Genomic DNA, 15,137 nt, shown 5'->3' with positions numbered 1-15,137 from the left:
CCCACCAATCAGCGCTAGGCAGGTGCTTTTTCAGACCAGGTGCACTCCCGCAGTGCAGGAAGTATTGGAGAGCAGCTGTGTCCCCGGCGGACTGTTTGTGTAGAGGCAGGAGCCTCATCCCACCAATCAGTGCCAGGCAGGCGCTTTTTCAAACCTGGTGCACTCCTGCAATGCAGGAAGTATTGAAGAGCAGCCACTTCCCCGGGGGACTCTATTGTTTAGCGTAGGGAGCGGAATACCTCAAATCAGCACCAGACAGGCGCTTCTTCAGACCGAGTGCACTCCTGCAGCGCAGGAAGTATTGGAGAGCAGCCACACCCCTTGGGGACTCTTAGTTAGGGGAAGGAGCCACATCCCATCAAGCGGCGTTTGGCAGGTGCTTCTTCAGATCAAGCATACTCCCACAGCACGAGATGCATCTGGGGCAAGAGCAGGCCCGTCTTCGCCCGGAAGAGACTGGGCTGGGCCACAAATCTTGGCTGTCGGTCTTGTGAGTGCTCAGTGAGTTTTTCATAGTTGGTGTGTTCTTTTTTGCCATTGACTGTGATATTTGGGGGAAATAGTGGGCAAATGTAAGTTACCTGGGGCCAGAGATAGTCTCACTGCTAAACCATCCAGAGGCACCACACTCAATTCTTTCTTGGCCCATGCAGTCTGTGTAATAGCCAAAAAAACAATTGATTTAGTAGCGAGATGCTTATCATTCAAATTTGATCATGGCCCTAGTAGCCCCTTATTGAGACAGCTTATTTTGGAGCGGTTAGTGTGGTTCCCCCTGCAATTTGTGGCCCATTGTCCACTGTGTCTGTTGTGCAATCTCATTCATCGTCATTAGCTAGCTGGGTCGTCAGCAAAAAGAAAACATAAACCCAAGCAAGGGGGCAGACCTGGAGCTTCCAAAGCCCAAAGGCTCATTGATAGGTCTACTGAGACTATTGAGACCACTCCGCTTCAGTGTGGCGTTTCTGGCTGCAAATGGTGTCATCTCTGAAGCACCAAATATTGACTGGGACTGCCTTTATGAGAAATGTATATCTTTGATGGTAGCGTTTGTTACTCCTTTGGTGGACAGGCTATGTAGCCTAGAAGATACTATTGCCCAGTTAACTACAACCTAGGCAAATTTGTCGGTCCTTCAGGTCCCTGTTCAGCTGCCGATGCTCAGCCAAGACAGGCCTTTGGCTCCATGCACAGACCCTACCTTAAGTTTACTACCATCTCATGGAGTGACGTCTGCCAATGGTCTTCAGCCCCCTTCCTTGCAATCTGTGGGTGCCTTGAGCACAATGGAGGTAGTTGGAGGAGGCTTATTGGGGAGACCTGGAGACATGGATTGCCTAACCAAGGATCGAACTCACAGGCCCAGCCCCTCCCTAACAGACCTGCTTGAATCTTCACCCTGACTGTTACCCTTATGTGGCCATTTTGACTGGAGTACCATATCTAAAACCCCGAGTGAGGAATCTGCTCTTCAGCTCAAAAACAAAGTCTGTCACTGGCTGACCCAGAATACCCATTTTAATAATACTGAATACAATGGTATTTTGTTGGCTTGGAGAGCTGGGTGGGTCGGTCCCTTGACCAAACATTTGAGAGAGGACTTTTTTGTTATTGAAAGGATTGGCAGCGGGTTCAAAATGAAAATGCACCTATCCCTATCACCAACTTGTATATAATCTTAGTAAAAAAACAAGAAGCAGGTATTTATGGTTCAATGTGTGCACAGATCACAGTACCTGCCGCCAAGGTACTAACTCAAGAGGGATACAATAATAGATATTTTGATAGTGCACCACTTAGAATAGAACAATTAAGTCCAGTTAGTCCGTATCATCACAAGAACATCTTCTCTTTATTTAGTTTTCCTTGTATATAAAAGCAAAACTTCACTTCATAAAAAAATGGACAGCCGCCGTAATCCAACTAAATGCATTTACTTTGAGTAATGGCCTTTGAGCCTGCAATGGGAGATCAATTTCAGATAAAAAAGGGAAGGCACACATTCAGTTGCCTGTACCACACCAGTCTTTATTACTGGTCTAAAGACTACATCTTGCTGGATATTCGACTTTGGCCTATACTGGTTGATATGTTCATGACTCCCCGGCAGGACAGTGACCACAATGCTTTGAATTTAATGCTGAGAGCACTGGAAACTAATATAGCTAACTCTCTTACTGAACCATTCAATAGAAGTCTTATACCCCCTCTAATAATGAACAAAGGTTAAAATGGAGGTCTTTGGTAGAGCCCCGACAGCTCTGAGCAGGCTGCGGGGGTATCCTTGAGGCAAACTGATTCCTTGATGAGAATTAGTGCAATTCACAATTCTGTTTATCTTCTTAAGAAATCTTTTCTTTGTGGACTCCAACACCATTCTCAAAAGGAAAAAAAGAGGCCCTTTGGTACTTCAGATCATGTAGAGTTGTCAGGCACACACCATCAGTAGCCATTCAAGATCAAAGTAGGAGTTCGGTCCAAGAAGCCTGGGTCTCCTATAAATCTGCAGTAGTAGGTGCCAAAAGAGACTGGGAGGATGCAAATTGGGAATCTGCTATGTGCCATTAAAGGGAAGGATCATCGCTCCTTTTGGCTCATCCTTGCTAGCTGTGGCCCTGACGATGATTCCCCAGTCAATAACAACATCTCTGCATCTGACTGGTTTGACCACTTCTCACAGCTGTACCCTTGCACCACAGAGTTGGAATCTCTCCAGAATGGGGCCGTTGGGCTGGTGGACATAGCTCTTTGTTGTGGCGCAGGTAGTACTAGTTCAGTAGTTTCCCAGTCTGGACTTGAGTTCAAGATGCTAGTCAGATTTCCAGCTTGAAATTAGTAAAGCTGTAGACTGGACTATCCCCAAAAAATCTTCCTGGGTTGGATAAGATCTCAGGGGATCTCTGTGGGGCCGAAAAGGACATTTGGGGTCTTTATTTTGCATTGTTCTTTAGTGCCAATATGATAGTTGCTCCCATGCCTCCTACATGGGCCAGGGCAGAGATAATTCCAATATTTTAAAAGGGTTCTAGGACACTTCCATCAAATTATAAGCCCATCAACCTTATTGATTGCTCCCAAAAACTTTTTAGTTGGATCATCTTGGATAGATTACTTGACGGGATTGCTGACTCTGGAATGGTGACATTTTTTCAAGCCGGTTTTAGAGATTGTATTAGTACCATCTAACAGGTGTTTCATCTCTAGCTGCTTTATTGGGAAGATGTTACTCTGGATGTTACTATTAGGATGTACACTAACAACTTTGCTCAGGTCATATATGGGTATTAGCGGGAGCTGACAGATCCCCCCCCAGTCAAATGGGCAGGTGGCAAGGGTTGTGTGCTATCTCCGACCCAATGTATCTTATTCATCACCTGGTGACCTATCTACAGAAGTGTAAGAACAATGCCCCGAATCTAGCTGATAGAAAGGTTCCAACCCTTCTGTTTGCAGACTATATACTTCTGATCCCCAAAACACCTATGGGGTTATAGAAGCTTCTGGATCAGTTTGGGTTCTTCTGCAAAGAGGGGGGGGCTAGTGAATAACATCGAAAAAAACAAGTGTATGGTCTTTAATTCTGTACATCAACTCTATCTAATCCAATTCGTAATGGGGGTTGCAATGGAGAGAGTTCATCTAGTGACTATCCAGTGGTCACGCTCACAGAGCAGTTTGATTATCTGATATTCTGAAGTTCAGGCTAAAATTAGAACAATATTCAGTGGGAATTGTGAGACCGCAACAAGGTTTGTTAATTCGCCCAGTATCTCCATCCCTTCAAATGTACACCTTCCAAGCCCTAGGGGCAACCCTGTATCATGGGGAGTTATACGGTCACAATGATGTAAGATCCCTGGAGAGAGTACAAAATCACTTTATGCAACTCTTAGTGAATCTTCCTGTTAGTGCCCCACTGACCACTTTACAGTTAGATCTAGGCCTTATATCTGTCGTTAATAAAACAGGACTGAGATCTATATTGTATTGGTGTAGACTTTGGGCGATCCCCCAGTATTGTTTCCTTATAGACGGGGTCTGGAAGATGTATTTGACCTGCCTGGGGCATCTAAGATCCCTTGGCTTAGGTTTATAAAGCTACACCTGCTCCATAGAGGGTGTGGGAACCTATGGACCATCCCTGTGGAAGCCACTGGGCAATCTAAAGCAATTTTAAAGGGTATGTACTGGCAACACATAGATTAATTGATTTTAGGCCACTCTAGGGCAGGTAACCTTTCAGCCTCTTTTCTTGAGTTTGAAGACAAATACAATACAGAAGACTTCTTAGACAAGATAGAAACCCCTCAAGCCAAGACACTTTACATAGAAATCCTTGCCACTCTTCCATTACAGCAAAATGGCAGCGTGCTCTCTAGGAGTCCGATGAGTTTTGTCCCCTTTTACCCAGGTGACTGAAACCATTGAACATGCTGTAATTTTTTGTGAAGAAAAGGGGGGAAAATTATAGGGATAGGCGCTAACAGAATATCACCAAAACATGACTTTAACAATAGATAGTAAATACAGTGCTCTCGAACGGAGGGTCCTCCCAGCACCTCCAGTGTTTCTCCAATAGGAAAAACCAAACTGATTCAAAAGGCCAGGGCACTCGTATGAAATAAGATAAGAGTCTGTACAGTTAGGTTCTTGGTCTTTGGAAAATCAATATATAATCCAAACAGAGTTAAAGTTCAGTGGCTTTATTCTTGTGTGAGGTTTTCATACATGTTCATCACATCAGAAAGATTCCATATGTGGTCATCACAACAACATCCAACAGCCAACACGTGTTTCGTCTCCGAGAAATTAATCTCATTGACTTCCTCAGGGCTGTAAGAAACATAATAATGAGCTTGGTCATAATCTGTAGTTATACATGATTATGGAAAATTAATACCTGGCACAAAAATCGTGGCCAAGTCCTTCACCAGTACCACATGAGTGTCTAAAATCATCAAGTGACATTACCAAACGGAGCCACAGAGAAAAAACTGTGATTACAGTTTACCACAAGTGATAAACTTGTTATTATTATAAATATTACCAAAAGTTTGATGTGCACGTGAAACAAAGTAGAAATTGAGAATTAGAAATAGGGATAAAGACTCCCACTAGATATGTGGCGATGAGAAACGGAAACTAAGGTTGAGAAATATACTCTTGATGACAGGGTGTCATTAGGAAAAAAGGAAACAGAAAGGCGTCATAACACCTAGGAAATTGGTGAGAGAGTGTGCTAAATTAAGCATTCGCAAGTGTGTCTGAATAAAGGAAAACGTACCAAAATATAAGTAAGGTGTTAACATGAATAGATGGCTTATCCTAATCAAGTAAAACTCTTCAAGATAATGTACGATCTGAAATAAAATAATTGTAAGTCATTAGGAGGAAGATAATGAGTAAGTTGAATTTAAAAGGAACTAACAAAAGGACTATCACGTACCAATAGAGAAAGAGTAGTGAGTATCACGTGACGGGGGCAAAACACTATTATCCCCGAGTCTTCGTGAGGGAGTGCTCATAAGTCAGCATGTATGGATCCAAAATCTTTTACAGTGCGATCTAGAAGAGAAGATCGCTATACTAAGGAAGTAGTGACAAGCATAAGCAATATGGCATAAATCTAAATCTAAAAGTAAAAGGTCACGTACCTATAAACAAAACAGTTCTTTTGGGTAAATTCTTGTGTTGGGGGCACTGTGTCTTGCTCCCCGATAATTAAGCTGGCGTGTATGTAGAGAAAAAGGACGTGTAAGCCCTCCGTCTCATCTAAAACCGATGTAACAAAGATTATAATCATATGTTGCTTCTAAGTTGAGCAACCAGACCCAGCCCCTTCAAAATAAAGTGAAAAAATACATAGGTTAACATTAATGTCACTTACCTAGAGGTATAAGGTATAGAAGAGACACAGAGTAAGGTCTCAGGAGTGTGTGTGAAACTCCTCGGCATGACGGGCAGTATGTTTGTTTAGTCCTTCTTTTATTCAATGATGAGAATCATCGGCTGGTCCGAAATAGAAAAAGGACAGAGGGGGTGATTTCGCCGTCCGCCAAGGTACCGCCGTGAAATGACCGCACCGCGGTCAAAAGACCGCGGCGGCCATTTAAACATTTCCGCTGGGCCGGCGGGCGCTCTCCGAAAGAGCGCCCGCCGGCCCAGCAGAAATGCCCCTGCAACGAGGACTGAGCCGGCGTAGTTGCAGGGTTGCGACGGGTGCAGTTGCACCCGTCGCGTATTTCAGTGTCTGCAAAGCAGACACTGAAATACTTTGCGGGGCCCTCTTTGCGGGGCCCCGCGGCACCCCCTACCGCCATCCTGTTCATGGCGGGTTTCCCGCCATGAACAGGATGGCGGTAGGGGGTGTCTGAATCCCCATGGCGGCGGAGCGCGCTCCGCCGCCATGGAGGATTCAATGGGGCAGCGGTAAACTGGCGGGAGACCGCCGGTTTACCCTTTCTGACCGCGGCTGAACCGCCGCCGTCAGAATGCCCTCGGGAGCACCGCCAGCCTGTTGGCGGTGCTCCCGTGGTCGGTGACCCTGGCGGTCACCGGCCACCAGGGTCAGAATGACCCCCAGAGTGTTGAAAGAAAAAGTGGCCGCCATCTTGGAGTGTGAAAGACACAACTAAAAGACAATGTCCAACTGGGTGGATGAATTTGCTAAGCATTATCTAATGCGAATAATCTTAGGTGCTTACAAAAATTGATAGAAAGACACCGAATAAGGTCTTACACGACATAGAGTAAGGTCTCAGGAGTGTGTATAAAATTCTTCGACATGACAGGCAGTATGTTTGTTTGGTCCTTCTTTTAATCGATGATGAGAATCATCGGCTGGCCCTAAACAGAAAAAGGACAGAGTGTTAAAAGAAAAAATGGGCGCCATCTTGAAATTGCTATGCAGTAATTAATGCGAACAGCCTTAGGCGCTTACAAAATTGATAGAAAGACACCAAATAAGGTGTCACACGACACAGAGTAAGGTCTCAGGAGTGTGTATAAAATTCTTCGGCATGTCAGGCAGTTTGTTTATTTGGTCCTTCTTTTAATCGATGAGGAGAATAATGTAACTTAGAAGTAATTTGTTCGAAGGGTCCCAAGAATAAGAGATGATACAAAATAGTAAAAACAAAGTGTAATCAGCCAAGTAATCCTAAGTAGTCATCGTCCTAATTGTTCGTTTCATGTGATCATCAAAGATTGGTGATACTTACCAATAAAGTGTGAATTCATATGTAATGTAAATACTGTAATAATAGTAACACTTCACATTTGAACAGAGTTCACCATCTTAGCACCAGAATTAAACTGGGCTCATTCTTCCATATTAGGTAGTGTTGTATACTGTGTTGATAGAGTTTGACAGTAATGATTAAGTTCATATTTGGACAAACAGTGTACAAGTTATACGTTATTATGATAGTAAAACTAATCACCTAGGAAGTACTCCATTTCATAATTTGTGTTAAGACCTTCCTCCACTGCTCTTAATTTGAGGATCCAAGTACATTCACTTCTTCTAAGGTGTAATTCTCTATTCCCTCCTCGTGGGTCTTTGGATATATTCTCGAACCCATAAAATTCAAAGCTTTTGTTTAGGCCCTGGGCCGGGCATTGATAGATGTGTAATGCCACTGGATACCGACTGTCAATTTGTCTCATTGCTCGATAGTGTTCACTCATTTTTATTTTGAGGGATCTGATAGTGCTGCCTACATAGTATTTGCTGCACTTGCAAATGATCATGTAAATTACGTAATTGCTGTTACATGTAATGGGAGAGGTGATGGGAAATCGATCACCAAGCTGATTACGAAAGGTAGAGATCCCCGTTCTTGCCCATCTACACATTCCACATTGCCCACATTTATAGAATCCCTTATTGCGGCTAGTGAGCCAATCTTCGTGGTGTTGTTTACTAGGGTTGCTAGGACATAATGTATTCTTAAGAGTTCTGCCACAACGGAATGTAAGAAGTGGAGTATCTGAAATAAAACTTCTTAGAGTTGTATCCGCTCGTAATATCGGCCAATGCCTTGTCATACATTTGCGTAGTATTGAGGTGGCTTGTGAATAGTCAGCTACACAACGAATGTTACTATTAAATGTTCTAGATTTTTGTTTGAGAGTGTCACTTCTTGAAATGTTTAAAATCCTATTACGGGCTTGCTTAAGAATACATGGTTTGTACCCCCGTTGCTTAAATCTGTGCTCCATATCATTGATGCATTCAAAGAAATCAGTGTCCAAGCTACAGTTGTGTCTAGCTCGGACCATTTCACCAAACGGAATCGCATCAATCTGATGCCTGGGATGTGAGCTCGTTGCATGTAGTATTGAATTGCATGCCGTGCTTTTTCTATAGAGATGGCTTTCGATCTTGTTATTGTGGATGAATAATTCAACATCAAGAAAGGGAATACTCTTATTACTGTGCTCCCAAGTAAAAGCAAAGTTGAGGTCATTAGAGTTCAGGTATTCTATAAAACTGTTCAGTTTGGGTATGTCCCCCGTCCAGATCATGATACAGTCATCAATGTAGCGACCCCAAAATAATATGTCCATGTTCCATGTGTTCCCTTTCGAACTCCAGATCACGTTATGTTCAAAATAACCCATGAAGAGGTTGGCGTAAGGTGGTGAAAATCTGGATCCCATAGCAAATCCACGTTTCTGACGAAACCATTCTTTTTTAAATAGGAAGAAGTTATTGTTCAAAATAATGTCAATCATCTTTAGCAGCATCATGGTGTGGTTATATAGGCTAGCTGATCTGTTATTAAGAAAATGTCGTACAGCCTGTAGTCCTAAGGTATGTCTGATGCTAGTGTAGAGGGAAGTCACATCCAGGGTAACAAGAGTCATCCCTGGTTCCCAATTGATATCAGTGAGGATACTTAAGATGTGTTTGGTGTCCTAAATGTATGAAGGAAGATTTATCACATAGGTTTGTAAAAAAATATCCACATATTCAGAGATTCTTTCAGAGGGACCACCCATCCCTGACACTATCGGTCTACCTGGGGGACGATGTGGATTTTTGTGAATCTTTGGTAAAGTATACAGGCATGGGTGTCTTGGTCTAAAGACACATAGGTAAGTGTATTCATCCTCATTAATTAAGTGTTCATCAAAACACTTCCTAAGGAATTTGTTGATTTCATTGGTTAGAGCTAGTATTGGATCTGAAGCAATTTTTTCATAGCAAGTGTCATCTGCTAATTGACCATATATTTCTTGATCATAGTCTTTCGTATTCATAATTACTATATTTCCCCCTTTGTCAGCCTCCTTGACAGTTATATCCTTGTGTGTTTGTAGATGTCTCAAAGCTGTAGTTTTTTGTCCAGTACATCACTGGTACAGAAGGAAGAGGATTCTCCCATTATGCCATAAACTGTGGATGAGACCTACAGTGTAGTAATTAGGATCCTGAGAAGCGATGTTCGACAACCTATTATGTTTGTTGTTTCACATTTTCTGTTCTATATGTGCAGGCTCAGGCAAAAAAAAGGATTACATGTTAAAGGGTCGTCCTTGTGGTTTACTTTGTTTAGTCGTGTAAGATTGTAGCGTTCTTTAGACCGGCACTGGTTAACAGATTGGGACCGTGGGGATATTTTACTTTAACCTTTTTATTAATCTCCCCAATCACTTACCCTCCGGGTCAGTTGTCTTTAACACTGAAGATCCTCTATCGGTTGCTATCGGTGTAGTGGGGTACTATCTGTGCACATGGGACTATTATAGTGGTTCTCAACCTTTTGACTTCTGTGGACCCCCACTTTATCATTACTGGAACCCCGGGACCACCACTGCATCATTATTGGAATCTGGGGAGACCCCTCTGAGTCATTACTGAAAGATGGGAACCTAATCTGTTAATATTATTTATTTTTCTAAGCAGTCGCGGACACACTGAGGAGGCTTCGTGGGCCCCCAGGGGTCCCCGGACCACAGGTTGGGAACCACTGGACTACTGCATGGGATTTGCACACTGTACTGCAATTTAATTAATGTTATAGTGTTTGACCTATTTTATTGTATTAGTATCATGTATTTATGTATATTTATGTGACTTATATAGCAACACATTTTCTGTTCCTAAAGAAATGGGCATAGTTGTATCCAGTAAATGTTGGCTCATTGTTTTAGGTTATCTAATTTAATTTATGCAAGGACAGGTGTCAGTTGTGAATGAGAGGAGTGTGAGATGATTGGCTGTGTTGGAGATAGCATTTGAATTTTCAGTTAAGAATTTACTACCTTTTTAATAGGCAGAGGCTAAGTAGGTGGAACTTTAAAAACAATATATTTATTTCTCTTTATCAAAACCAAATGCATCTAAAAACACTGCATATGTTGGTGTTTGTGTTTTAGTCTGTTCATTAAGAAAAGGATTGAATTATTTTTATATCAGGTTCCAGTCAATGAAAAATTGCTCTTTTTTTCTTTGTATTCTGAAGAATTAGCTTGTGAATCTTTTCAGGTATGTGGCAATTGCAGACAACATTTCATCCTTCTTCCTTTTATATTTACAGAGATTAAAAGCAGCTTTGATCCAGCAGCAGTCTCAGCTTACAAATGGAGAAACTACGAAGGAGCACAGTAGTTTGTCAAGGACGCAAACGGAGGATCTTCACCCACTCCCATTGCAACAACCTGCTACTTCCACTACTGAAACGCCGGTATGACAGCACCAATAGAAAGGCTTATGTTTAGATTTTAAAACATGTGTAATTGATGCGTAGAATTGCTAACATTTATTTAATGGCAGGTTATTCAACAGATTTAGGGCCTCATTATAAGTTTGGTGGTCTTGAGACCTCCAAACTCTCAGTGTTGGTCGCACTTCCAGGATCACAGATCCTGAGGGGGTGGTAGCGGTCGGACTGGTGATCAGCCACGGCGGTGCCCATGGCAGCACCACTGTGCTGATCACAAGTCCACTTTCCCCCAGCCTTTCCATGGCAGTTACACTTCCATGGCAGTTACACCGCCATGGAAAGACTGGCGGAAAGCCAGTGTTGGCAGAAAGCCAGTGTCACTGCATGGATAGTGCAGGGGCCCCTCTGCCAGCACCCTCGGAATGAGCACTGTCTGCTATGCAGACAGAACGCATTCCGAGGGTGCTGGTGTGCAAGAGCATCGGGAGCCGAGGCCAATGCCGTGGCACTGTTTCCTCCGGGCTGACCAGTAGAAACTTCGTAATCCGATGTTTCTGCCGGTCTGCCCAGTGAAAACATTGTCATACAACGGGGGTGAGGCCGCTGGTATGACGGCGGTCTCATTCCTGTGGCTTTGGCAGTCCGCGTGTTGAACTGCCAAAGTCGTTATGAGGCCCTTAGTGTTCTGTAGAAATCAACATATAGGACGTGATTACAACCTTGGCAACTAGGATGCTCCATCACAAAAGTGACAGATAACCTGCCTCCCTTATTACAAGTTCCATTATATCCTATGGAACTTGTAAAACGGCGGGAAGGATATCTGTCATGTTTGTGACAGAGTATTCCATCCGCCAAGGTCGTAATCAGGCCCATAATGTATGTTGCCTTCAGTGTGTCAGAAGAGTCCCTCAGTGGATTGTCATCAATGCAATTTAAAGTAAGATATGAGTATGTTCTCTGTGTTTTGATTGCATAGCTTTTTACATTTGTGTGTAACTTAATATATACTGTTAGCACCACACTTATGTGAAAAAAAACAGAGAATGCCTGTAGTCAATTTAATGTTTGGCTTCAAATGGTTTGTGCCAAATGATTGATGCCATTCCGACAGTGATTTACTGGTTATAACCACTTCTCAATCCATCTCCAAAGGCCGACTACAGGGAGATACAGGGGAATGACTTGGACCAAGCAGTATGATTGCTGTTGTTGGATGTGATAGTAGGCTGTTGCTAGAGGCTATGCACCCCTAGTCTGACTTCATTGGAGCCAAAAAGTGATCTAAGAATTTTGAACCTTCCTTTATAACTGTGCCTGACCCACTTTCACCCCAATCTATTGTGGCTACCAGCCCTGACCCCAATAGTACCAGACCACCTAGAAGCAAAATAGTGTATCATCGGTCCGTACCTACATCTGGATGAGTGACTCGGTGGGGGGTAGACAGATGCCATAATCCCTTAGCAGCATTGTGGAGAATGGTCACTGGGCGGGCAGTGTGGTGTTAGCTCATTATAGGTGGAGCTAATTTTTCAGAGAGCAGGCCTCCATCTTATCTGGGTCCTAACAATCCCACTTCCTTTATCCAAACTGGGGTGGTCATTCTGACTTTGGCGGTCTTTTCCTCAGACCGCCAAATCCGCGGGCGCCAGAAGACCACCAGTGCTGGTTGTCTTCCTACAGCCATATTATGATTACTGAGGGATTTCTGCCACAATTTGGGTGGAAATCCACCATTAGACATGCTGGCAGTCAGAGGCGCAGGGGCGGTTCCACCACCGGCCCCTCCCCACCTAAAAGACCCTGTCCGCCGTATTACGAGCGGTAATACTGCCTGGCAGTGTCCCGATGGCGGGGTTTTCCTGGCGGTAGAAGCGCCCGTTCCCTGCCGGACCACCTACTCACCACACAAGGTAAGTCGATTGTCCGTGGGGGGTGGGAGGTTGGGGGGTGCTGTGTATGCGAGTGTGTATGGGAGTATGAATGCATGTAAGTTAATGTGTGTATGTAAGTGTTGGTAAATGAGTGTATGCAGGGTGTGTGTGGGTGCCTGTGTGCATGTATGAGGGGAGGAGGGTTGGGTTAGGGGCACTGTCCTTTTAGTGGGAGGGGGCGCTGTACTGGTAAGGATGGTGGGGAGTTCTGGTATGGAAGAGGGGGTATTGGTCTTGCAGAAGGGGTAGTTGTCCGCCAGTGACAGGAAAGAAATTTCCTGTCACCCGTAGCCTTTACTCCAGGATTTACGTGGTAGTGCTACCTCCACGGAAACCCTGGTGGAAAGCCGACTCCTAATACCACTGGCGGTCTTCATTAGACCGCCGGTTCGGAGATGCTCATCTCCGGCCCGGCGGGTCCCACCGCCCTGGCGGTCGGATCGGGTAAGTGGCGGTGTGGCACAAGCCAAACCACCATACTCATAATCTGCCAGTCTTCACTGCCGGCCCGTCAGTGGCGAGACCGCCACCGCGGCCCTTGTAGTCTTCGTCCGCCAGGGTCGGCATGACCACCTGAGTTCTTACTTCATTAAGCCTTCTGCCTTATTTGAGAGTGGTAAAGTGAAGATAATCCTTCTGGAGTCCCCAGAGGGAGATTCTACTTTATATCTTTTGCATAGTCTACTTTACATGTCATTTAGGTGTTTTACAAAAACATTGATTCCAAAATATCATGAGTCTTAATATTGTGGTGTCAAAAATATTGCAGGACTTAATATTGACATAAAAAATATTGTTTGTAATGTATTTTTTATTGTTTTATTGAATTTGTTTTAGTTTTTGATAAATATTAATTTTAGTTTAAATTATTAGTATTAAAATAATGTTGGGGTTTAATAATTTTTGTTGTAGTTTGTAAGATTTTATAGAAAATGCAATTTATTTTTTTATTTAATTCTAAATAGTTTTTTAGTAGTGGGCTATTGGGACTGTATGATGTTAGGAAGTGGAGTTTTTGTAAATGTAACGTATTGTTTTTAATTTGTGAGTCCTTTTTATGTCCTTTATTTTTTATTTTATAACAACGTAATTTTAATCATTGATTAATTGTTATTTAAACTATTTGTTGATTTTAATTCATTGGTTGATCAGTTGAATTACTAAATATTGTAAACTTTATATTTTAATTGTTTTATTTAATAATGTAACACGAATAACGTTTAATTTTTATAATATTTTATTAATTTTAATTGTCTGTGTTTGTTTTTAGGGCAGTGGGGGCAAGTGCCTTAATTTAAAATATGTTTATTTTTAATTAATTATGATTATTTTTTAAATAATATTAATTGTTTTATATTTAATCAGTAAATATATTACTTTAAGTATAATTCAATTTTTTTGTCTTCTGTATTTGAGAAATTGAGAAATTAGGAGTGGGAATAGTAAATCTGACTCTCCCAAAAGCCCAACGCTTTCCCTACTGTCGCTTAACTTGGAGTAGCATTAGTAAGTCTAACCCAAATACTTTCCCTACTTTTGCTAATTTTAGAGTGACAGTGACCTCCTGTTGCTCTGATTGGAGAGGGAATAGTAAATCTAACCTCCCAAAAGTCCTGCCCCTTCCCTACTGTTGTTTAGATCGAAGTGGATCTAGTAAATCTGATCTCACGAAAGTCCAACACTATCCCTACTTTTCCTAATGTTAGAGTGGGAATAGTAAATCTAACCCCTTCAATGTCCAAAACTTTCGATACACTTGCTCACGCTGGAATGGGAAGAGTAAATCTGACCCCTCAAAAGTCCAACAACAAGTTTTAAAATTGTTTTTAACTCTAAATATTTTTCAGTTTTTTAAAAAATATTTTAATAATCATTCCTGCTGCATCAATTCATTATTTGAATAGTTGTATGTTGTTTTGTTTCCTTGCTTTAGCTGCATAAAATACTATAAAATACTATAATATAAATTTGAAAGTGCCAGCATCCCTCATCTAACCTTTGCAGGGGTTTATTATTTGTATTGGAAAAGGGTGAGGAGAGCAATTGCATAGACGTTGGTGTGGTAGGGTGGCAAGATGCCAGTTAGGCATATTTCCGTATGCTGAAGGGGGGGGGGGGGAGAATGCACTGAGTGTGGTGTCTGAAAGTGACAAAATGCTAGATTCCAATTTTTGTATCAGAGTGGGAGAAGTTGGCAGGCCATAAGGTGTTTTTTTTTTAAACATTTGAGTGGGGAAGTGGTGCCTAATGCCAAGGGTGATTGGGCGGCAGGACACCTGGTTATTTATGCGAATCCAGCAGAGAGTACCTGTAGTAGCTGTAATACTGCAGCTACTAAATAATTTGCACTGGAATGGAGATAAAGGACAGACAACTAGAATAATTCTGCTGGTCTTGTCTGCTGCATTCAATACATTCAACCAAGATACACTGGTCGACTGTGTGAAAGATGCTGGCTTTCAAGATACGTCATTGAATTGAGTGAAGTCTTTTTTAGGCCAAGAAATCCACAGACAAAAGTCCTTCT

The 15,137-nt window shown here is 42.5% G+C and overlaps 1 protein-coding gene across 2 annotated transcripts in view; it reads left to right on the top strand.

Annotated features, from left to right (window-relative positions):
• The window catches only part of ATF2 (activating transcription factor 2), a 379,503-nt gene that overhangs the window by 238,342 nt on the left and 126,024 nt on the right, over positions 1-15,137 (top strand). For both annotated transcript variants that reach the window (XM_069225391.1, XM_069225392.1), the window contains exon 10: positions 10,548-10,694. In XM_069225391.1, coding sequence (XP_069081492.1) covers positions 10,548-10,694 — 147 coding nt within the window. The remainder of the gene's footprint in view (positions 1-10,547; positions 10,695-15,137) is intronic.

Source organism: Pleurodeles waltl, chromosome 3_1 (assembly GCF_031143425.1).
Source record: "Pleurodeles waltl isolate 20211129_DDA chromosome 3_1, aPleWal1.hap1.20221129, whole genome shotgun sequence".
NCBI classification, from domain to species: Eukaryota; Metazoa; Chordata; class Amphibia; order Caudata; family Salamandridae; genus Pleurodeles; species Pleurodeles waltl.
Note: the sequence above shows the minus strand (reverse complement) of the source record. Positions and strands in the feature narration are given on the sequence as shown.